The 24,912-nt window shown below is 39.3% G+C and overlaps 1 protein-coding gene and 1 long non-coding RNA gene across 7 annotated transcripts in view; one reads left to right on the forward strand and one right to left on the reverse strand.

Annotated features, from left to right (window-relative positions):
- Nucleotides 1-3,348, forward strand: LOC125885206 (uncharacterized). Its single transcript, XR_007448824.1, has 5 exons — nucleotides 1-345; nucleotides 1,193-1,250; nucleotides 1,376-1,475; nucleotides 1,950-2,019; nucleotides 3,243-3,348. It is a non-coding gene; the product is annotated as an uncharacterized LOC125885206 (long non-coding RNA).
- Nucleotides 3,349-5,284: 1,936 nt separating this feature from the next.
- LOC125885207 (voltage-dependent L-type calcium channel subunit beta-4-like) overlaps nucleotides 5,285-24,912 on the reverse strand; it is a 30,661-nt gene continuing 11,033 nt past the window's right edge. For 2 of the 6 annotated variants that reach the window (XM_049570744.1, XM_049570747.1), the window contains 12 exons: nucleotides 23,936-24,106; nucleotides 23,210-23,332; nucleotides 22,938-23,065; nucleotides 18,320-18,396; nucleotides 17,831-17,850; nucleotides 15,404-15,484; nucleotides 14,640-14,698; nucleotides 12,445-12,554; nucleotides 12,106-12,257; nucleotides 10,629-10,724; nucleotides 10,113-10,298; nucleotides 5,285-9,633 (listed from right to left, as the gene is read on the reverse strand). In XM_049570744.1, the coding sequence (XP_049426701.1) occupies nucleotides 9,385-9,633; nucleotides 10,113-10,298; nucleotides 10,629-10,724; nucleotides 12,106-12,257; nucleotides 12,445-12,554; nucleotides 14,640-14,698; nucleotides 15,404-15,484; nucleotides 17,831-17,850; nucleotides 18,320-18,396; nucleotides 22,938-23,065; nucleotides 23,210-23,332; nucleotides 23,936-24,106 (1,452 nt within the window). In that variant the 3' untranslated portion in view covers nucleotides 5,285-9,384. Of the gene's footprint in view, nucleotides 9,637-10,112; nucleotides 10,345-10,628; nucleotides 10,725-12,105; nucleotides 12,258-12,444; nucleotides 12,555-14,639; nucleotides 14,699-15,403; nucleotides 15,485-17,830; nucleotides 17,851-18,319; nucleotides 18,397-22,937; nucleotides 23,066-23,209; nucleotides 23,333-23,935; nucleotides 24,107-24,912 lie in introns of those variants that run through there. The other 4 variants (XM_049570743.1, XM_049570746.1, XM_049570745.1 and 1 more) reach the window with 4 other exon arrangements.

Genomic DNA, 24,912 nt, shown 5'->3' on the forward strand with positions numbered 1-24,912 from the left:
ACAGTACTGTGCACCTCTCAGAAAACTTGCTCAAGATCTTGTTATTTATAATGGAGTATTTTACTCAAATAAACAATCTGAATACTTTTTAAATGAATACTTTTTGATGAAGGCACCCATGTTTTTGCAATGACGCCACACAGCGGGCGACACCCAGACACCTCCTTCTTCCTGTGCTGATGGCTGAGCGCGGCTTACGACGAACTGACAACAACCTGAGCGGATACCTGGCGCTGATGTCGGCTCTTTGTGAGGCTGCTTCAGAAATACGTCTGCAGGACGAGATGTAAAGGGAGATAAACTGGAGGGGAATGGAAGCACGTGTAGTTTGTTGTGAGTTATGAGGTCAGTCAGGGACACAAACAAACACGCGGTCAGTTGTTAGCTAGCTTACAGCTAAGCTAGCAGCTAAGCTAGCAGCTGTACAGATGATACATTAACTGTTTGGGGGTAAATAAACAAACGACCCGGCGGTAAATGCACCTGAATGAAACGAGGCGAAAATTAGACATTACTGTGAGAATTAACAAAACGTTTTAAATCGATTTAATTACAGTTTTCCTGCTGCTGTTGTCAGAGTAAATCATCTGCACCTGTGGATGAGCAGTTAGCTTCAGACTCTGAACATCAGGAGGAAAGCAAGATGGCGGCCGATAGACAGGAAGCCAGCAGCTATAGTTACTGTACAGACGTCATACGTGGTTCTTTTTTGTATCGTTTGTGTCGATAAATATGAATACTTTGAGTAATTAATGTGCGCATTAGATATGTTCAGCTGTAGTTTAATAAGTTATGGCTCAGTTTTAATTTACATACATGATGAGCCTGTTTCTGTCATAGCCACACTTTACCACCTGCTGGAAATACTGGCACCATGCTCATGATAAGCTGGCAGATGTATCCTAGCAATATATCAGGTTACTCAGTGATGTAAAAGATTTTTGGATACACTAATTAACTCATTATGTGATCCTCATGTCTTCACTGTGAGACCCTGATGCCATCATAATGAGATCCTGACTTTTTTTGGTTTGTCCCCATAATGGCATGATTATGACGCCAGATTGCTTTGAATGTGTTCAACAGGGTTCAACTTGAAACTAATGCAACTCAAAATTCTGATGACTACAACATATAAGCTGTTTAATCAGTGTGATTTAAGGAATTACTTTGTCTTTGTCGTTTCCCACAGGAAAGACACAAGGTGTTGGTGGAGGAGCAGCAGACTGGAAAGAGAAGAGGACTTCAAGGTGAGGAGAGGTGGACCGGAAAAACACAACCATTTCTACACAGCTGCAAACTGCAACAGTCAAATGACATGATTTTTAAATTTGAATGACTGGGTGTCTCTTTTTTTTGCATCTCTGTGCTTCAGAAAAGTAGCAGGTGGAGAACCACAGGGACACAGGCAGAAGCAGCTCAGTCGCCTCTGGGACAAAGTAGAAGAGAAGCAGAGGATGCCGGACAAACTCAGAGTAAGCAGAATATTCTCCTGATCCTTTTTTTTTTAAAAAGATATTTATGTGGCATTTCAGCTTTTGAGTGATAGTTGATGGTGGTATGTGTCAAAACCACTTGACTACTTGGACATACATGTTTTAATTTTGATTTTATTTTCTTATTTGTCACCTTTGTTACCAAATGAATGGACTGATAGACAGTGAAGGTCCCATTTAATTATTGTGAGTCATTTTGTCCCTTAAAGTACCTCAGATGTGATAAATCTAAGTTGCTTTTAACTCCTTGTCACCATCATACCAGGCTCACTGTGATTACATGATCTGATTGTCAAAGTGTGACCCAGTATACATCTGTGTTTTGACCTATCTTGCATGAAAACTGATACAAAAAGTCTGTCTAAAAATGGCAAACCAGGATCTATTGTTGGAGCAGGAGAGACTTTATGTATTTTAGAAATGTTGGTGTAAATGTATCTGTTTTCTGTCCAGACTGCTCGATGAACAAAGAGACTAAAAGGGCCTGAGAGTGATGAGTTGGAGCACATGGAACAAACATTTGGTAACTATCAAATCAACTAGTAGTTGTTGTAGCACTAGTTTTTGTAGTTGTAGAATTAGTAGTAGTTGGAGTCATTGTAGTCATAGAAGTAATTGTTGTAGCAGTAGAAGTTGTTATTTTAGTTGTAGAAATATTAGTTGATATGATAGTAGATATTAAAGTTCTAGTGGTAATCATGAAAAAGTATAGTATGCCATAAAAATGTGAAAATAAATGTCATAGTATAAGTCATATAGTTTGACATAAAAATTGAAAAAATTAGTATGCCATAAAAATACTGTGAGCAATAGATTAATAAATGTCAAAGACTAATAAAAAAAGTCATAATATATTATGTCAGTAAAAGTGTACAAATAAGTCATAGTATGTCATACAAAAATAAAATAAAAAGTAATTGAAAAGTGGAAATAGTATAATATGCTATAAAATGTTAGAAGAAATAAATGTCAAGTCAAAAAGTCATAATATGGTATGTCAAAAAAATCATAAAAAAACAACATAATACAAGTATGTCATAAAAAAGTTTATTAAAAAAAAAGTCATAGTATACTATGTCATAGTATAGTATGTAAAAATCATAAAAAGTCACAGTTAAGTATGTCATAGAAAAGTTAAAAAAAAAAAAAGTATAGTATGTCATAAAAATGTTATAAGAAATAAGTGTTGTGGTATAGTATGTAAAAGAAAATCATTTAAAAAAGTCATAGTAAAGCATGTTATAGAAAAGTTATGGAAAAAAACCATAGTCTAGTATGCCATAATAAATCATAATAGCATAAAAAGTCCAAAAAAATAGTACATTAAATTAGTCATAGTAAATTAAAAAAAATCATACAAAGTCACAGGAGAGTATATCACAAAAAGGGAAAAAAAAGTCATAGTATAATATGCCATAAAAAAGTAAAAAATTAAAAATGATTTTATGGTATGTCTTTAAAAAAATCATGGTATAGTATGTCAAAAGTGACAGATTAGAAAAACTAAAAAAAAAAATAGTATTTCATAAATTTAAAAAAAAGATAAATCTTAAAGTAATATTTAATTAAAAATATAGTTTTAAAAATGATAGTATATCATAATGAAATTTAATTTTTGTCATAGTATAGTACCTCATAAGAAAATGGCATGCATAATAGCTGTTATATGTCATAGTTTTATTAGTTGTAGTTTGTAGACATGTATGTGAAGCAAATTCTTATACTGTCCCTCCTTTTCCTCTCCAGACTGAAGCTCAAGAAGACCCAGCATCAGAAGTCGATGTCTTCTTCTACTGTTCTGTGTGTCTCCTATACTCATGTTTAAAGCGCTTTTTCATTAATTATAAATAAATATATAAAACTCACTGTTCCATAATCCCTTGTTTTTATCTTTTTGAAACACCGGGAGGAGACACACATCTCAACTCCCTTTTCCACCTCCACAGTGGAGCTCTGGACACAGTGCCCTCACAACGGTGAGAACCGAACCCAGCTCTGGCGCCTTCCAAACCGGGAACTGACAGACCACGCCACCATGCCACGCACACTTGGAACTGTTCTCTTCGTGTATTTGTCTTCTTCATTTTGGGAATGATGTCTCAAAATTCACTGCACCAAATGAGGATTGAACTCTTGAACCTTTGGTTTGCAGACCCACCTTTTATCACCGTGAGCTGTTTGATCTGACACTGTAGCTGTTTCATAGAACTTTTGGTTTCTTCACTTTGGGTGTAGGACTTCAAAATCCACTGCACCATGTAAGAATTGAACCCACAGCCTCCAGTCTGCAAACCAGTGACTTATCACACTGAGCTATCTGATCGGACACTTCACATGTGTTTCTTTGAACTTTTGACTTCTTCACTTTGGGTGTTACAACTTCAAAGTTCACTAATAAGAGTTGAACCCTTGCTCTTCACTCTCAGGAACATCCTTGTATCAGCCTGAGCTATCTTTACCAACATGTCATTATTGTGTCTTGGCGTACTTGTCTCCTTCTCTTTGGGTGTGTGACCTCAAAAGTCATTGCAATACAAGGCTTGAACTCTCAACCACAAGTTACCAGAGGAGTTGTCTTTTACTCTGAGCTATTTGTCCAGAGATGTTTTGCCATTGTTTCATAGAGCCTTTGGATCTTCATGTTGTGTGTTGGACTTCAAAAGTCATTGACTTGCTTAAGGCTTGAGCTCATGTCCTCAAGATATCTGACTAGAGATCAAACACGATTGGCTACAGGGCCATGGGCACTGAAAGCATCATTTGAAGAACCTTTCAGTCTTTCCTCTGCGTGTTGAATGTCAACAAACTTCCACACAGATCCCCTGAGACGTTCAATCAGAGACAAGTCACTGCTGCTTCTTAGCATATTTGACTCTTTCCTTTTACAGCTTGTTCTCCAGACAGCTTTTAGGAGCAGCTTCATAAAGAGCCAGGTTATGTAAAATATCTAAAATTTTGACTGAAATAAAGGTTCACTCAAGTTGTAAACGTGTCTTTGGGTCAGTTCGCCAACCCAAGCTTCGCCTCGGCAAGCTTACCAACACAGGAATGGGGTGTAAGTTTCTTTCATTGTATGGTGTCATCATGGGTGTCATTGCCAAAATAGGGTCCTATCATCAAAAAGCTATCACTTATCATTCATCTTGATAGTGGTACATCTGACTGGGTTGTGCGCTTCAGTTGGTTGGTTTACAAAGGGAATGTGCAAATGAAAATGGGGACTGACCAGTGCGAATTGCAAACTTGAGTGAGAATCATATTTTAAGTTTTCTTCAGTAGTAAAATAATCCAGTGATAGATGTGTGGATACACTGCACACACAAACTGCTAGTAAATAATTTGGCATACTTTTAATGGTGCAAATTTGCCAAAATGTGAACAAATATAGGCAAAAAAGCGAGCTCAAACTATCGCCCACTGCTAAATTAGTGATTCTAAAGCAACTGAGTACTTTCTGTTTACAAGTGTCAACAATAACAGGTAGTACATGCTTAAAAATGTAAATAAATAAATTATATATGTATACAAACTTATGTATGTATACTAAAAAGCTGCTTGACACTGCTCAAGTTTAGAGTTCGGTAACTGATTTTATAGTGGTGCACCCAAGTCCCCAAATTTTTTTATTTCCTTGTTACTGACAAGGAAAGTATAATTTATATTTTTCTTGGTTAATGATTTGAAACTCAAGAGAATACAAACATCAATAAAATACAGCACACGCCAACATTCATTGCAGTGAAAAAAAAAAAAAAAATTGCCGTAGCCAACTTTAGAACGACTCTTTTATTTTGAAAAAGAAATGTTTTAAGTCACTTGTTGCTTTGCCTTAAACACAATCACCTCCAATTTCATGTATTTTTCTTTATTCCTTTTTATAAATTAGAATGGTATATTATGCATGCAATACCGCATTAGCCGCTTAGGTTTTCATCTTCCACAGAAAAGAAAAAGATAAAACACAAAAATCCCTTAGAAGTCCAGATGAAGCTGCTTGGAAAAGGGTGGTTGGAGAAGCCACAGCATGAAGCGATGTACACAGTTTGCGGTTGCATAGTACAGTACATGAAGTTCCTCATTTTAAAACAGCATGCCGTTTTGTATTGCACATTACTGAAACTTTGTATACTGGACCTTGCTGTCGTTCCAAGTGTCCCACATGGGTCGCCGTCGTCGTCGTTGTCTCATTTCAGCACATGTATACAGCAAATAGCATCTCTCAAAGACATTATGTACATTTATTTGTTATAAAAATAATCGCCAGCAAATATTCATCTATCACTTTTCTACTGGAATAAATATTTGTTCTTTTTCTTCTTCTTTTTTTTTTTTTTTACCTCTTTTGTTTTACACTTCACCAAATAAAACCCTCCCCATAAATTCTGTATTTTGTGGACACCTTGAGATTTAATCTGTGAGAAGTAAAATAAGTCATGACTTTCATTTTGAGACAAAAGTTTGGCCATAGGTAGAGGTGATAAAGGAAAAGAAAACCAGGACGGACAGTTTGTTTTTGAGGTCTGTGAGTGAGCGTGGCGTTATTTTTGCTCCGATCCGATTCCACGACTCAACGGGGGCGGACATCTCTCATCATTTTGGGGCATTCACAAAGAGAGGGATGGGTGGGACGCTGGTCTGGAAATCCCTTCTGATTGTCTCAAGCAGCCCAGCTCAACATTGGTTGGTTTGATTTTGGATGGAAAATGGCTCCCTGTTCAATCAACCAATGGGATTGATGCTATGGGGCGGGATGAGACAGAGAAGCGTGCGTGTAAACTTTGAAACTCTCATTTGCAGTCTTGTTTCAGTCCGTTAACAAACAGTGTACAACAAGGGAATTGTGGGCAAAGAAACTTATATATATAATAATCTGTGCCCTTGCACCGGATTCACATTACGGGAACAGTTGCTCAAAAAACACTGTCGTTTTTTGCTTTTTCTTTTGTGCTATACAAGTTTTTCCCCTTTCATCCAGATCTATACAAAGTGACCTATTAAGAGGAAGTACCTTACACCTATTTGGCATTTAAACCAATAAACTAAGAGCTGCTTTGCTCCACAGGAAAACATCTTGATGTGAGGGTATAAAAAGGAGGAGTCCGTCAACGCTTTTTCGGAAGTTGCTCCAATTAGGTCTCACAAATTAGCTCCCTTGAAACTGTGTCAGGCTGTAAAATTCTTGGGGCCAGTCAAATGTCTCTTAAATAGGACAGAATTTACATCTTATTTCTGAGGATTCAAATCTGAACTATTAAGACAGCACTCTGTATAGATCTCAAGACAAAAAATATGTATTATAGCTCATTGTATTTTGAGGGAATGGATCCTCCTTCTGAGCGTTTTCTAAGGCACCAAGCTAATCTGGTGCTGCAGCGGTCACGACTACATCACGTTTGTCAGGAGGGTTTCGGTGTTATAGAGTGGCGTCAAAGAAAACTCTCCTGACAAATATGCTTTGTTATATGGTACAATTCTGATATCAGAGAGCAAATGAGGACAATAATTACATGTTTCACTGTGATTTCTTTTCCGATACAAACACATTTTTCCTGGCAGTGTGTTTTTGGGAAGTCTGTCTCGGCTGAGGCTAGAACATGAAGGTTTGGTCTTGGTTTTGTCAGGTTTGGTCCTGCTTGGAAGATAAAAGAATATTATTATTATTTTTTGTGGAATTAGACTGAAGATGAGCTTGTTCATCATTATATATACCTTCTTCTTCTCATCAAACAAAGACACACTGCCAGGAGCACACATGAATCAGTGACACACACCTTTTAACAATCTACAGAAGCCATGAGCATCCACAGAAAGCCCCATGACCAATTGTTCAGAAAACAACTTATGTTCTTGTGGCTTCATATATTTTTGTCCCGCTACAATAAAAACTGAAGCATCTCATCATTTCAAGATAACAAATGTTGCGTACTCTCTCCTGGTGCCTTTTCTCTCTCTGTGAACTATGGAAGACCTTTGTCCTGTGTAATAAGACAAAAAGCAAGTGCTCTATTCAATTTAAAGTTCTATTTAGCCGAATGTTATATTAATTCAAGCCTGAAAATGGGCTTAAAAGTAGCTCTCTAGAACTGTTTGTTATCTGGAGATGAGATAATCAAGTCGTTATCACAGAATAAGATATATACAGTGAATTATGAGAATGATAACAAGCCTTAAAACATTATTAAAGCAGCTTCCTGCTTCCATACAAAGTGGGTAAGGTAAACTTTTCCTCATAATAAACCTTTTAGCGAGGGCTGTAAGACAATTGTTTCTATCTTCTAACATAATTCTGAATAATTATTATCATCATGGCGACTCCTCTTTGAGTCATGCAATCTGCTGAAACTCTGAACTTTCAGAATAACACAAACCAACACTTTTCTGTTTAGCTGTTTCAGTGTACTGAGTAACAAACTGCAGCGATCCAGAAATCATTTATCTGTAATTTGGGCCATCTTTTCTTTTCTTTTTTTTTGTCTTTTTGGAGAGATGCGCCCTATACTTCTACAAACATCAACTTGATTACAGTAGGGTTCTATTTTACGTTTGGAGGGAACATGCTCTGCAGTCAGGACAACATGCCAGCTACACAGAGAATGAACATGATGCAACCGATCCTGCCATGTCTCATTTTTAATGCTTTAATCCCCCAAAAACCACAGGAAGGAACTTCAACGGCTGTGGACCATGACTGGCATGACTTCACCACCATCTGTACTTTCGTTTTAACGCTGTTCGACTTTGAGTTCGATGCTTATAAATGCAAAACAACCTGTAGTTTCAGCAGCAGATGCTTTGTTAGGTCTATCAAACACAAAAAAACTGATCCCGGTCCTATTCTTCACGCTGGCAGGGCCAAAAACTGCTCAAAAGGCTCTCACAGCATTGGTTTATGCTCATCTCAACAACATCAAACGGCATCTCAAGTAGTATTTTGCTATTGTATTTCACTATACTATCTCACAGTCACTGCTATTGCCTTCTCTAACTCTCTAAGTGCTAGCTGTTAACAACAGAAGCAGTATTGCCTTCTCCTAGAGTGTAACTGAGATCTGATCCCAGCACCATCAGTCTGCTCTGCTCATGACGGTGAGGGTCAAATGAAATCCTAAAGCTATGCTACAGAAAAGCTGGCCTTGCTCAAATCGACTTTCAAATAGCAAAATAGTTTAGGAATGTGAAGCACCAGTTTTCAAAACTAGCAGCCAGATATCATCTGCACACCCCCACACAAACCCACCGCCTGACGCCACCTAACCACACAATCAGGTGATTTAGAAAATTGGACCTCCGTATCTACACCTCATTAGAGGAGAATCCAGAATGCTAGGTACAAAATATCGATGAAGTGGAGTGCGGAGGTTGATCATCTATCAGCATGCAATAAGCTAAATGGTGAGAGGATTTATACACGGCCCAGTGTTTGGGTCAGCAGCCTTCAGCAGTCTGTGTGCAGTGGACTCCCCTCCGGCCTGGTGCGATGTCCCAGGCACTTAGAAGCCCGTACACCATCACATCTGACCACTATCCGTAATTAGCTTGCTGACACAGGCAACAAGCTCGATCTGCGCTGCATGTCTGCTGAGCTTTGTGTTAGTACAATCCCAAAAGGTCCCAGGAACAGAAATTAAAGGAATTCATTTTTAGTTAATGTTGGCATCCTGAACCTCTCGGCTACTCGCGCTGTTGATTGACGGGGGTTTACCCTGGCAGCTTGATTAAAAACAAACACCTGATTTTGTTGGACTTTTAAAGAGAAAAATAGCCAGGCAGACAAAACAAATTAACACAAACTGAAACAAAAAGGTACAATTTGGGACCGCCTTGGCTCTGTTGCAGCGTTTATTTTGGAATCTGGGCCATTTGAGCCCTGGTGGTGACAGGAGTGGGCTCAGAGCCGGTGCCGGGAGTCATGGCTGTAGCTGCCCGGTGAGCTGCGATTGCGATGTGGCTTGTATGCATCCTGATAGGGGTCCTGGTAGTCCTGGTAGGGGTCCTGCTGCTGTGAGCCAGAAGACATGCGGTTGCGTCCCTTGTGCGCCCGCTCGTTGTGGTAGTTTTCGTCTGATGTCATCAGGTTGCGTCGTTCGTTCGGGGTGGAGTGGTCTCCCGTGTGGTTGCTCTGTCGCATTCTTTGGCTCTGCTGATCAGATGAACAGACCAAGGACACAGGAAAGCATCGTCAAAGCACAGTAAAATCATTGTTTCCCACTAATTCAGGCAAAGCAAATTCATTTCATTTGCCCAGATGAAATTATACAAACTGTCATCACCTACGAAGGACCAATGGCTGACAATTTGTGGGAGAAATCTTTTCAATGGAGAAACTGACACACATACTGAGACTACAAGAAGCACAACCAGGACGAAAATGGGAAAATGGCAAAAAAGCAAAAAGTAAAATTCATAAAATTACCATGAAATTGAAAATATCCAAAGCAGTCAGTGTTCCTTACATTTGAGGATATACCTAACAGCAAAGCCAGAACATGTTTTGCATAGGAAAATGATTCTCTCCTCTCTTATCTTCATCTCCTCACAGCTCAGCACTGATAAACAACAAATGAAAACAATACCCTAAACATCCCCTAGGGGGCCCTGGGCTGACTGAATGTGTACCTGCAGTCCAGAGATGCTGGTGGGGTAGGGGGTGAGGGTGGTGGGACCTAGGTTGCGTCCCAGCAGGGGGTTCAGGGGCGTCGCCATCGAGGTATGGGTTGCTTTCCAGTAGGCCTCGAGGTATTCGGCGAGATGCTCACAGGCGTCCTCCAGCTGGTTCTCGTCCAGGATGATGTCAAACATTTCCTGTTAGCGGCAGATGGTCAGAGGGAGGAAGGCAGGGATGGAGCTACTGATGGAAATGAGATGAAACGTGAATGATCTCCACACTGACACTGAAATATGTGAGGTCCTGTTGTCTCACTGTGGAAAGACTGTTGTTGCATAATAGCAGTATTGTACATGTTTACATAGTGGAAACATACAATGTGAAGATTTTGGAGCTGATTGGTTGGACTAAATACCAGAAACCTGCTGTGGTTGGTTGGTTGAAACAACTTCATTTTTAAACATATAAAAAATAGTTAAAGTAGGAGAACAACAAGTACACAAACACAGTATATAATGGACACTTACCGGAGGACACTGGGCCAATTTGTCAGCTGCCACAAGCTGCACATTCAGGTGTTTGCTCTGGGACTTCCCTCTGGACTTGACTAGCCTCTGCAGAACCTGGACGACAGGGTGGGACAGCACATGATGCTCCAGTTACACTGAACCAAAAGGATCAAAGCACTGGGTACACTCGTTTCAGGTCACCCAGTACTCTCCTCATCACACCATGAGTGCACAAATGAAGGGATTCTAGTTCATTATGTGCAACGAGAGACATTTTTTCAGAGTGACACATAAAACAATTGAGGACTGTACTGTGTGTGCAGAGATTTAGTGATGCTATGTTTGTTAGCATAAATATAGAGGCAGAAAAAAGGAACGTTTTACATGTCTATTATGTTTCATTATCGTTATCTTTTATGGACTGTAGGTTGGAAATAAGGTGAACTGATTGATTACCCATTTAATCATTTACTGCCTACTTTAGTGCATTTGGGCCCAAAACTGAAATGTTTAATGTGATTTGACTACTTTTAATACTTCTTAAATCCTGTCCTTAATCTGTAGACTGGTCAGTCGTCCTGGTCAGCTGTCAGAAAAAGAGCATTCTGCATGCTAGGAGAGGTGTGGTGTTAAACAAGTGTGAGAGTCACCTGACCAGGTTGTGACTGCAATAAAGTGCACCGTTTCAATCAAACTTTAAAGACACATCTTTACTGATCTGTGGGAGTATTTGGGACATTCTCTGTCTGCTCTGGTCACTGCTGTAGTCACAGTGTAGAGGGAAGAAGTGCAGGAGATGTACTCTTCCATGCAAAGGTGCCATGGTGCAGTCTAAATTAAAAAGCCTTGCATGTTAGTCAGTGGCTTTAAAGAACAGTATTTCATGCTGGTTTTGTTGGCAACGTTGTGCTCGTGCTGAGCTGCTACACCAGTGAAGAATAAATGTCAACCTATAAAGACCGTTACCTTTAACATGTCTAGGTGTTCTGGTTGTTTGTCTCCACCGACTGAATGACTCTGTGGGACAGTCGCTGTGGAGATTATATCACATGCTTAATTTCCTTATGCTACGGTTTGTTTCGTCCAGGACTGACATTTTGATTAGCCTTTGTAACCCAGAAAATAAAAACAGATGTTACCAGATAAAGACTAAATAGAACCAGCTGCTGAGTTTGTATTTACCATCAAAAATCCCTTTCAGGTGAACCAGCTTCTGAGCTTGTCACAGAGAGTTACGCTACATCCACACTAATATGTGTTTATTTTGAACTAGCATGCCTATTCATGTACACTGGGCGTGTGTGTGCCAATGGGGTCAGCAGTGCTTTTAAATGTCTTTGTTTAAGGGTTCCAAAACGCCGGAGTACTGTAGGTGCTACACGTAAACTTTGCAATAGTTAGGCATATCACAATGACAGTATTAGTGCGGATGTAGCCTTAAACTGATCTGAGGAGTGTTCTTCATGTTTGGCTGTGTCCTCCCCACACTCAGTACCTTTGGCGAGGAGACTTTAACATGAACAATTATGGGGGCCAGCGAGGTCTTGAGGAGCTGGGCTGGGTGGTTGATGGTGTCAGCGTCCAGCACAACCAGCTGCAAGGAGCGGGCCAACTCAAAGATCCTCTCAATCTCACTTTGCACCTCAGCTGATGAGACAAGATACAATACAAATTATGATATTTGCACAGTCCTGTGTAAACAATGGAAATAACTCACCCACTGACCATTATCAAAACTGTTTATTTAATTCCAGTCCACATTTTTAAGTTCTACATGTGCCAATGATGTAGAAAAGAAGTACTTTTTCATTTGAAGCAGACTAAAGTTTCTTACCTAAGCTGGAGCGAGTGTTGGATCTTTCAATGATGGCCCTCTTACTGGGGTTGTTGAGAACAGACCTCTTGGCTAATGATATATCTGCCGTGACTCGTGTGATAGATATCCTGTAAAAATGTTGAGAGATATTAAGCATGTTCATACCTAAAAACAGATTTGCTAAGATGAATAAGATGGATTCTCAGTGGTGTGCAGAGAAAATATATTTTGTCCAACTTATGAACAAAATAAATGCTGTCAAATAGTCTACAAGCCTAAAGTATTTCCTGGTGATTGGCGAATATTTTGTCCATAATTTCTTGAAATATTGCTGTATAATGAAATGGTTTTCCCATAACTTTCATCTTCATGTTGAATAAATACCATAGACTGTATAAAAAAAGTGGACGTAGCCACTGTGACATCACAGTTTTGGCATTTTAGCTTTCACCATCTTAGTTTTTGGGAGCCAGAAGTGACAACATTTGGACAAGATGGTGCAGCTGCAAGGATATTCCTTGCTTCACTTCTATCATGATCGGCAGGTTGCTGTGGTAGCAACTTGTCAACCACAGTGTGGCCACACCCTTAAACTTATGATGCTTTATTGTCTTTTGTACTCAAAATGGGATCATAATTTACAAAACAAACATCATGCTGTGTTGAAGAAGTCTTGAAACTAGCAACTGAGGCCATAATCTCAATAGGAACATGGTCACTGAAGTATTATATCAAGTGAGAAGTAGGGCCATTTTCTCACAGACTTGTATATTATCAGACCAGTTGGTGCCCCCTGCTGACCAATAAAAGAATGCAGGTTTAGGTAGGGCTGCTCGATTATGGAAAAAATCATAATCATGATTATTTTGGTCAAAATGGAAATCACGATTACGCAAACAATGCATTACAATTCTCCTCTGCTCTCTGTACTGTGCACGGCGGAGTTCGGCCCTGATGTGCACACACACACACACACACACACACACACACACACACACACAGACCAACATCTCTCACACGGCTCGCAAGACAACAAGAGTAAACTGACAAGAAGCGCATAATCGTTTTATGTCGATTATTTTGTTTTCATAATCGTTAAAAGCCCAAATCGTAGTCTAGATTAAAATTCGATTAATTGAGCAGCCCTAGGTTTAGGGCACACTGTAGCTCTTTTATTACTTATTGCTCTTTTCTAAACCTGCCAATACATATATATATATATATATATATATATATATATATATATATATATATATTTCTGTGGGCTGAAAGTGCCAAAAACTGCAGTTCCTCTAATGGCCACTTGGGGCTGGCTCCAAAAATGAGTCAAAACTTTTCCATGACTTTTCAAGGACCCATAATAATGAATAAAAAAATGCCCTACTGGCTCAGCATTTTTGAAACGTATCAGAATCAAACTCTTTTTAAACATAATTTCAGCTAGCTGGCCATACATGGATGAAGAGACAGAACTCAGGGAGAAAATGAAGAAACAAATGTGATGGTAAACAAAACACTGTCAGACAATGCATATCAGAGCTACATTACGTCGACAGCTTCAGAAAATACATTTGTACAATGTTAGACATGTAAGATTACGTAAGATGACTGTAATAGTTTAATTACAGTGATTGTGAAAATATGATTGTGAAATTCCATGACTTTTCCAGGTTTTCCATGACCGAGGGAACCCTGAATTAATCGATAGCAGCTATTAATGTTTACTAGCAGTCCGCTATGCTCATTTTATCTTCTACATTAGCTTATAATAGCAGTTAGCTAGGTTAATCTTCTCTCCTAAATTTTTTAAGTCAACCATTTAAATTTCAATAAGGCTTAGAGCTACACATAACTGAGGGTGTGGCTGCTTTGAGTGACGCTTTGACCACCTGCGAGGCGTCACCACAGTCTACGAGTCACATCCACCCTTTGCTCCTCCACAGCTCCACCCTCTCGTCCAAATACGGTCACCTTGAGTCACCTCTGGCTCTAAAAAACTGATAGCGACTACCAAAATACCAAACTCAAGGCTTTAAAACAGGAGTCCACAAACAAACAGGTGACATCAAAGTGGCTACAGTTATTATTTTTATACAGTCTATGTTCTTAAGTGGTTGTAATTTGTGTTGAGGTTCATAATTCTGGGAAATTTTGTGTTAAAAATATGACCAATATATTTGCCAAACTATCACACAGAATCACATTTATCTTACCTGCCATCGAATCTGTGCTTGAGGAAGTCAAACAGTGCCTTCTGCATCATGTCTGTAACCTGCAAAGAAAAAAAGGAGAGTTTGGCAAAAGAAGCAAAAGAAAAGGAGTTGGTCTTTGTTACCTGTGTAGTTATTGGGTTCCCCTCAGCTCTATGGAACATCCCTTAATTTATTATTTTGGTTTAAAAGCCCACAACCTAACTACTTTGATAATGAGTTGAAGCCCCTCTTCCACAGTCCATGTCTTTAAAAATCCTAAATCTAACCAGTCGGCATCAGTTTTTCTAAGCCTCCTCCAATGACTATTAATAGCTCTTGTACTCCCCTCATCATCTGTGTACACCATGACAATTACAGTGCTGGATGCTGTCCCCATTATTTGGTGCATTACAACAGTAGAGGAAGCAATGAGACAGTTAAAGGCCAAAATCTGCCAATTACAAAACATATTTTCCTCTGACCTCTTAGTCTCCTCGTTAGTCTGGCTGCAATCTGGATGTTACGTGGGCGCTGACACACTCACAATTAACTGCGCCAACAGCGAGCTATTTTGGGGGACTCAGGGAAAGACGAGCAGGACTCATCTCCTTTCAGTAATCTTGTCCTTTTTGCACTGGTAAACATCGCATGTAATAATCTCTGTTTTCTGGGTGTCATTCAGTGGCGCTGAATCAGAGCTATTTATAGTGTTTGGACAACAAATCAGAGACAAAAAGTAAAAGGACACTTCCGTTTCTGTCCAACCATAAGGATTGGCAGCTCACCTCATAACCCTTGAGCGAGGGTCCTACCAGCACTACAGGCCTCATGGAGGGAACCACGTCATACGGGGGGATGTGCTCTGTCTGTTAACGCAAACACACTTTAATCAGCAGCAGTCGATTCATCACAAACAAGACAATGGACCAAAAATAACTTTGAACCAAAATATTCAGAGCAGACAGCTGCAATGGGCTGCTGAGTCAGCTGACCTTGAACTACAATCACATGTGTTACATGGTGCACTGCCATGTTGAGGCGAGTAGCAAATGATAATGTAACTTGTCAAAATGTAATGTAAATAAAACGGCAAAAATGAATTGATGCAATTCATTTCTGCAAAATGTGAAAATGTTTTAACTTAAATATTTTTCCTGATAATGCAGCACATATAATTTATACATTATACGTGACTTAATTAACATATTTTGACATATTTAAAAGGACACGTTATTACATTTTGACAGATTAATACATTTTTTTTATCATTTACTACATTGATGAATGGATATGATGGCTATTCTGATGTTGCAAAATAGTCACAAAACTACAGTCTAACCAATTAACACAATACCAGAGCAAGTATCACGATAAGAAGTAGCAGCACGACACCATGCCAAAGTGGTAACACTACATTTTACTGGATGTTATGTAGTTACACCCTGGACTGGCTATGTAACTGAGCACCAAGTTGTGAATTTTAATCACAACTAAATATTAATGTTGAAACAACAAATTAAAATAATAATGGAATATTTTAATTGGTCTGTATTAATGTAATTATTGTTTGGAATTTATAGTAGGCATTTCTACAATTTAGGTAAATTAAGCATATGATTAAGGGCTACACAGTGAAAGGGCAGTTGTGAGCTCTCCACCAAAATTTCTAACTTTAACTAATAGATTCCTGCAACACTCATGAGGTGCCGCTGGTTGCCATGCGACCAGTACCCTTCTACGGGATATCCCTAACTTGATGCTTGTTAGGGGGATGCAGTTTGATGCAGTTTTCTTGGAATATATTAATTGTAAGTACTGAAAGCGGAAGTATTGAAATGGACTGCAAATTATTAAAATAAAACGCATGACTTTTGGGCAATTGTGGTTTGAGGTAATAACTAATGATTAATTAAGTTTTCATCTTGAATTTTACCACTCCAATTACAGCAACTTGATTTTTTTTTGTATTGACTTCAATTTTTAGATCCAAAAAATGGCCAACTTAGTAAGCAACTTAAATATTTATTACTATTATTATTGTACAGCTATATCTATAAATTCAAACCACATAAATTCAGAGGGATGTTTTTATGAGTGCAATATTTTTATGCTGTAAACTGACTGGTATTTCAGGTTCACCATTAAATATTCCGTATGTATAATATTTCATTTTACAATTAGGTATTTAATTGCGTTTCTTGCTTCCATAGTGGCCGACGGTACCTTCACCGTCATGAATTCTTCTGTGGGGGTCATCCATTTTGATTTTTAGGACTCCATGGCCTTTCTTCTAGCATCATCCTCAGGACACATATTTTTAGTCTCACTGCTGGCATGGCTTAAATAACAGCAAATATCTCAGTGTGTTGCTTGTTCTGTCCAGCACATCTTTGCTCTAAACTCTCAACGGGGAATTCTCAAAAGGATTTTGTGGCTTTTGTATCCATGAAGTCTTTTCAAAGCACCCACAAAGGGTGAAAAACTCCCCTAACTGCGCTGAAAAATTCTTTGCCTGAAGTTTTGAGGAATGCCTCTGCAACTTGTAATTGTTCTTGTGTTCTTGGCATAAAGACAACATTTATACTTTGCCACTTGGATAACTGCAATCAGATGCAAAAAAGGGGCAAACTGCACTCAGCTGCAGAACTTTATGGCCGTGTTTGCGCGAAATCTTTTGTGAATCAGACAGGGCAGATGTTGGCTGCATGTGACGCAAAAATCATGGCGCTTCCAGCAGCCGCTCCATTCTTTTTGAATTTGCCCCTCAGTCTTGTTTATATTTAATAAGGAGAAAGAGAGAGAGAGTTTGACATTTTGGGAAAAACACTTATCTGCTTTTTTGCGGAGTTTGATGACAGCATGTTAATATTGCATTTCTTTCTTATATGTTCTACACTTGGGCTGAAAAACACCATCTGATATAATGGATGTATCAAGCAACTTCAAAAACATGTACTGCTTTCCCCCAAAACTTTAACAAAAAAAAGGAAGTTGCAGTTATAAACACTTAGCGCTACAATACTTTGGCATCACAGGAATGGTGATGACTTGGCGCTGTATACTTCAGTAGGGCTGAAGTATTACGTGCCCAAGGACGTGACATGAAGTTGCAACTTTCTGCCAGTGCTACTGGTTCCTGTCATTTCATAATGGCGGCAGCAACAAGAGTCTAGAGGATGGTAAATGAGTGGGTTTTACCGTCACCAACTTACCACTTTCTGTTTCTGCTTTCCTGCAGGAGGGGAGAGAAGACAGTGACAGTGTCGTCAGTAGCTGCTGCTAGAGGAGGCGTCACCATAATATCTCAGAAACATTCAAACATGCTTCATATAAGCAATTTTTCATCACAGCAAATGAAACCTAACAACCGGCATTATAAACAAATATAAAAAGTATTTCTATTGTCCTAAGGTTATATTCACAAAGTCACATGAGTGCAGTTCAGGGGGGGTTCATAGTCTTGTCGTTGGGTTCACACTGTGGTAAGCCCCAGTCTCAGAACGCCTGCAGTCCTCAACTGGAGGAAGAGGAGGATCATGGGAAAATGTACCAGCAACTCTACGCAGTGAACTTATGCTCTATGCAGAGACATGGGAAGGCTTTAGAGTCTTATTCTCTCTATGTTGTTGTGGCTCAGGAAGCTTGGCTCTAAGCTGGCAGCTGGCCAATAACAGCCCTCTCCCCCTGTCCGATGTCCTCACCTGCCGAGGATATGAGGGGTCGGATCGAGGCAGATACCTCATCCTCTACACTTGAAGAAGAGTTCCCTCCAGACTTACTGAAAAAGACAAGAGGGGATAAAGAAAGACAGAAACATACCGTGGTATTAATGTGGAAAATGTAAAAAAAAAACAAAAAAAAAAAACAAAAAAACAAACAAACCCTAAAATAAAATAAAATAGGCAAGACTTAAACTGAGACTGCAGAGGAAATGTGGAAGAAAAATATTGTTTAATGATAATTTTATGTTGCAGGGTTTACAAGAGCACAGAAAGTAAAAAAAAATAAAAATAAAAAAGTGGTGCGCTCAAATTGTGCCAGATTGACAGTAAATATGAGCTATCAGCTGCAAACTGTTCACGTCTAAAGGCCTTTACACAATGAGGGTGTGACAATTAAACCACACAAAACCGCATTGCGAATATTTCCCATCAAAGCTATTCATACCAGTACCGATGTAAATTTGCACCAGTTGTGCTTTTTCAATAAAAGGATTTTGATGCAAATAGATCTGCCGGCAGTGATGCGAATTTGCAACGGCTTCTGGGATCCCATTGACCCAGCACAGCGCCTGGCAGTCTGTCTGAGGTAAGTTGTTGTACACCCGAAACTTCTGTCAGCTATTTTACTGAGTTTCTTTTTAATGTGCTGCTTTTGTCGAGGCTGACAGGAGTAATTAAGTTTGCCGTCTTGGTTTGGACTATGCTATGGAGCCTCAGTGTAGTCTTATAATCCTCATAAATACGCACAACATGAGTGGTTGATGTCTTGATTCACAGTGCGTACGCTCCAAAAAATGGACCTCTTTCTGAAAAATTACGTTCCTTTTTTGCCACGTAATAGTTGAATTCTACATGAAAGCATCATGACAAAAACAACAGTTTGGAGAAATATAGCCGATTAATGTACAAATATAACGCCCCTGGTGTGGAAAGGCCTTTAATGATTACAATGACAATTTTTTAGGGTGATAACATCTTCTACTTGGCATCACAAAGGTTTTCAACACAGGCAGTAAATCCACTGATGTCAGCAGACCATGGTCATAAAAGTTAAGTTATATTCACAGTAATACTGACGAACTATGAAGACTTTTCGTCTGTAATTAAAGAGTAATTATGACCTGGGCTGGCTTTACACAGGATGAGAGAATGTGAGCAGCATGCGGTGAAAAGGCCAAATGTATGTAAGGCTGAGTTCCATACAGAAGTTGGAAGTCTGAAATTCACAGCTGATCAGTTACAGTTACAGAGGACCATAATCCAGAGGTTTTTTATTTGGATGATGTAAAATGTGCTCCCCGTGCAGCAACTAAGGCCGACAGCTGAGCTCTCAAGCAGAGCTATTAGCAAGGACAAAAACAGTATGAACTTCATTAACAGGGCTCCAGTCATTTTTTGTCAAATTCTACTAAAATAAATCCATAATCACTTTTGACTTTGGTCACTTTCCCAATATGAGGATATTCATTGTTTCAACTGATGTTTTACAGCTGCACATAACCGATGTTTGTATGATTTTTATCAAAATCGCAACATGGCTGACCGTAATTTTCAAATCGCAGGAGGAGCATTACTTGTTAAAGGCTAAATGTGTGTTAAAATACCCTTTTGAATTAAATTTTGTCAAGCTGCAGAGATGTCCTGGGTGATGTGTGACATGAAATAATGTGTTGGCTATGTAAGTAATGCTTGCTCCTAAACAACCTAAAGCATTAGTGAGCTAAAACATCAGTAAGTAGGGCAGAGGTGGGGGCTACATTTTTTAATACAGCACTTGCAATCAATACTGAGTACATCAGTAATGGGTGAAACTGCTTGGGGCTTGACTATGAGCAGAAAATGTGGTTTTCTCAACCCCTACTGGCTGTATTTGGATAACTTTTCCTTCTTCTGTTTCCATGATGGGTAACAGGATCATTTCACACACAGAAAAAAACTGGAGAAAATAAAACCAAAAAATTAAAAGTAACATACAAGTGCAAAATATAGTAAAAACAAGTATTTTATGCAGCAGTGTGGGTAAACATAAATAAATGTATATAAAAAATATATACAAAGAACAACAACAAAAACAAACAAGAAAACAAACAAAGACAGCTGGTATCTGAGTCATGTTTGTTTCTCCCACTCCCTTTTGCATTTACTCATTTCAGTTTATCATTTACCATTTTACCTTTTCAGCTGTAACTTCAAATTCTATCTCAAGGGGCTTTTCCATTATTATCATTTTCAATTTCAGACTTCCAAACATCTCTGGAAGGCAGCACACTTTGCGTACTGTCGGGCTACTGTTTTCCAGTTAAAGTGAAAATGTAGTCCTCGTTAATGGGGTTCAAATGGCTCTCCTCGTCTGTGAGGCTTGGTGACAAAACGCCACAGAAGCCAAGCTAGTAAGTGAAGCGCTGAAGCCCTCCAGTCTGGTAAGATCAGTGTTTAACTCTATAACAAGACTCGGGGAAGAGCACGTGAGTTACTGTACAAACTCTGGATGACAGAACCTTCAACACACATTACACATACACACACACACACAGACTAGGACACTGATAGGACCGCTAATTACAGCTACTGAAACTGTTACACTGGTACAGTCGGCATGAGCAGAAGTGATGGAGTAAATAGTCATGAGCAGACCTGGGTCGAAGTAAAATTCAAAATAAATTATAGAGATTAACAGAACCTAACAGCTTACAAGCTTTTACCAATGAGTTATTGGACAGATTCTATGTTACTGCATCTGAATAATTTTTTTTGTCTATATCAGTGTAACTCAGGTTTGCTCAGGAGCTGCAGGGACAGACACTGACTGTGACTGTGACAACAGAATAGAGCTTCCATAGTGTTTGTTCTTCATGAAAATGTGTAAAAATGTCTATAAAATGTCAGAAAATAGAAAAAAAAGATTGGCAAATGAATTAATTGTCAAAATAGTTGAAGATGAATTGCCTAATTGTTAAGCTCTAGTTCAAGGTTAGTTTTTGTAAATTTTTATCTCTCATCAATAATAATCCTGCCCATACAGTAATAGTCTGAAAGTCATTTTTTAAAGTGTCAAAGTTTGTTTGTTTAGATTTAAAGGGGACCTCTTATGCTCAATTTTTGGTTCATACTTGTACTGTGGGTTTCTACTAAACACGTTTATATGCTTTAATGTTCAAAAACACTTTATTTTCCTCATATTGTCTGTGTTGGAATAACTGTCTTCACCCTCAGTCTAAAGCACCTGTCTCTTAAGCCCCCCTCCATCTAGTGGGCCTCTGCATTATCGCATCGTCTTCGCAGCCGGGGAATGACTTAACAAAGTATCACATTACATTCTACCTCAAAAACTACCAACTAATGCTTCTAAACACAACTGGCCATCTTCCAGCAAGATTATGATCCGAAATTGGGGAGAAATTAACAATATCGGCAACCAAGATTAAATGTTTTCCTGACGTTAGCATGTAGCTACATGTAGAAGTGTTTGTAATGTCAACACTTGCAGTCGCATGCCTGGAGCAGTTGACCATGTAAGGAAATCCATCACGAGCTGACGTCAGCTTGTCTCAAAGGAAAAAAAACTTTGGTAAAACTGTAAAATATAAACTTCACTTTAAGTCATTAAAATGTCCAAATTGTCAGAAAGCAATACTGAGGAAATGACCTCAGTGTGCCCAGTGGTAGCTAAGGCCCTGTACCAAATCAACCAATAGAGTGCTGCAAGGATGACCTTTTTCTGTAAGCTGACACGGAAGTTAGTGTCCTCGGATTTCCTCGGAAAAACGCCTACAGGATTTTTGCATTGGATTTTGGATTATGGCAGAAAATAAACTCTGTGGCAAACAAACATTTATGATACCTACACATCTTGTTCAACAAAAATAATCTTCACGAATGAACGCCACTTTTTAAGCTTGTGTTAACCAAAGACCTTATTTCAGGCATCTAACCAAAACTCATTGACCTCACGACGCGGGAACTGGGAGTGCAAAATGCCAACTCATTTCTGGGTTTTAAGACGGATTCTTGCACCACACTAGTAGTGGCATGTTTCTGTTTTGTCAATCGGACAGTGAAAACAAAAGTCAACACCCATGGAGTTGCATGACAAGCATCACAAGAGAAGGTAATGTGATAAGGTGGAGGTTAAACTGTGGTACCAAAAGCTGCAGTAATGAGCAAAGCATAAAATCAAAAGTTGTTTGAAGAGAAGTGTAAAACATAAAGCTTCAGCATGGAGATGAAAATAAAGGCAATGAAAGGAATGGTTGGATGTTATTTTTGACCAACTGCAGGGGGTCACAGACGGTCACTTCAGCCAGCGAGCTGTTCAGCTGCTATTTAAGAGCTGCTCATAAGCAAGCAGAGTAAAAATGTGTCTCTTTTCCATGGAAAAGACAAACTAATTATTTCCTTCCTTTCAGTGATTCTTACAAAGCTTGTATACACAGTTTATTGTATTGTCAGTACATGATATTACCAAATATTTTAAAGAATAAAACACAGAAGCTTATAGTCTTTTTTTGTGTGTGTGTTTATCACAGCAGTTAAGTGTGACCATAAAATACTTAATTTCTAAGACAAACTGAGACAAGGGTGTTTTTCTGTTACTTACCCTTGGACTCGTCCTCTCTTTTGCTCCTGCTGGAGCCGGATGTTCTCAAGCTTCAGAGGGCTGGGGATGAAGCCGATCTCACAGCCCTCTTTCACTAACCGACCAATCCACCAGTCATTGTTGAACTTCTGAACGCCGTAACATAAAGAATGAAGGAATAAAAACACAAGAAAAATCTTTTAAATCAGTGAATTCCCAGATTTATGTGTCAAAAAAAATAATCACAGCAGCATATAGAATAGGTTTCATATTTATAAAAAGTGCACATGTACCTCTTTTATGTGGAGGAAATCCTTGGCATCAAAGGAGATGGCTGTGGCTGGTACTGGAACATCCTCATCCAGTGCGCCACAATAGCTCACGTTGGTCCTTACTGCAAATGCCACAGGTTTAGTCTGGAGGACAGAAACACACACTTAGTGAGTAATAGAAAATATAATTATGCACCTAAGCAGAGGTATACTATGCACAAATTGTCCAAAATTATGCAGAACTCAAAGCCAGCCCCAGATTCACTCTCGTTTTGCCTAGCTATTAGGGATGGGCATGAGTGCTTGAATACTCAAGCACTCCATTTGGATGTCAGTATTGATTTAATATGTAATCGCCATCCAATCTTGCACGTGTAAACATGACTTTTATATATTTTTCTAATATTTAAAATGGCTAAATCTGTCTCTCTCTCTCTGTTTATCATTAGATGAACTATTAGTATCATACGGCTAACATTACTTAACATATTAACGGGTTTAATGACACGGTCGATTCATTTCTGTGTTTTTTGGGACTGTTAAACTATATGCTTGGGCTAACTGGGCAGGCGTAGAATTTGTGTTTTTCAACACTAAGTTGTTTTTTAAGGAAAATCCTACATAGCATCTCTTTAAGGACCACAATAACATTGAGTCCAGGGCGACCAATACCAATACTAGTCTGTGTATGTGTAAATGCACATAGCCACAGATGAATTTGGCTATATAGTGTCACAGGTTGGCCACCTTGGCTCTCTCCAGTTGAATGGCGGCCTGCTGCTCCCTCTCCTGGCGGCTCTGTCCCGGTCCTTGGCTCTGGCTTGGGCTCTGGCTCTGGACCTGGGCCTGCACCTCCCGCTCCTCCTCCAGAGAGACATCTGAGTCTGATGGTCTGCTAGTATATGAATCAGCTGAGCCCTGCAAACAGAGATCACACAGTTGGTTACTGGAACTGTAGAGCTAGGATTAAAACTCACATGCTGCGATCTGCTTCATCTTTGATTACTGGCGACACAGACTTGATTATTAGGGGATCTTGTGGGGGGGGTATTGGGAGCATTTGGTCACCACCAAAGTGTGTCTCTGGAGCCCTGCTGAAGGCAGTTAAAAATAGTCAAGACCTTCCCAACCAGCACAGTGGGCAAAGCTGCATTTAGAGCAAAAGGAAATGGCTACAGTCCTGTAAATGTGTGATCAAGGCTAATGCAGATTAACAATAGCACACTTTGTCTTCTAGGGTAAATTCAGTGAGACGTGTTTCAATATCAAGGACTTAAAGTCAGAAAAAGGGAGGACAGAATGACCCAAATTGTCTGTGAAAAGACAAAAGCACACAGGCTCTAACAGCATAAAAGGAGCATGCACTGTAGCTTCATCCCACGAACAGCCAAAGGACCAGCACTGAAAAGCACAATGAGGTCCACTTAAGAAAAAGCTTCTTTATGGGACCATTGACTGTCCTGAGTTTGGGATTCACATCAACTTGTGCTGCCAAGTCCAGAGTGGAGGCTTGGCACTGTGAATGCAGAACAGGTGAAATGGATGATGTGGAAAAGAGTCGACTGCCAGGAGCATCTCAGACAAAGTGGAATTTCCATTCCTGTGCTGTCAGCAGTTTGTATGACCACACACAGCCAATCTGACACTTCAGACAATTCGGGATAGTGACGACTTTGATTGTTGCCCCCAGGAAGGGGTGGACCAATTTCTGCATCTTTTGGACC

This window comes from Epinephelus fuscoguttatus, linkage group LG24, assembly GCF_011397635.1.
Source record: "Epinephelus fuscoguttatus linkage group LG24, E.fuscoguttatus.final_Chr_v1".
Lineage (NCBI taxonomy): Eukaryota > Metazoa > Chordata > Actinopteri > Perciformes > Serranidae > Epinephelus > Epinephelus fuscoguttatus.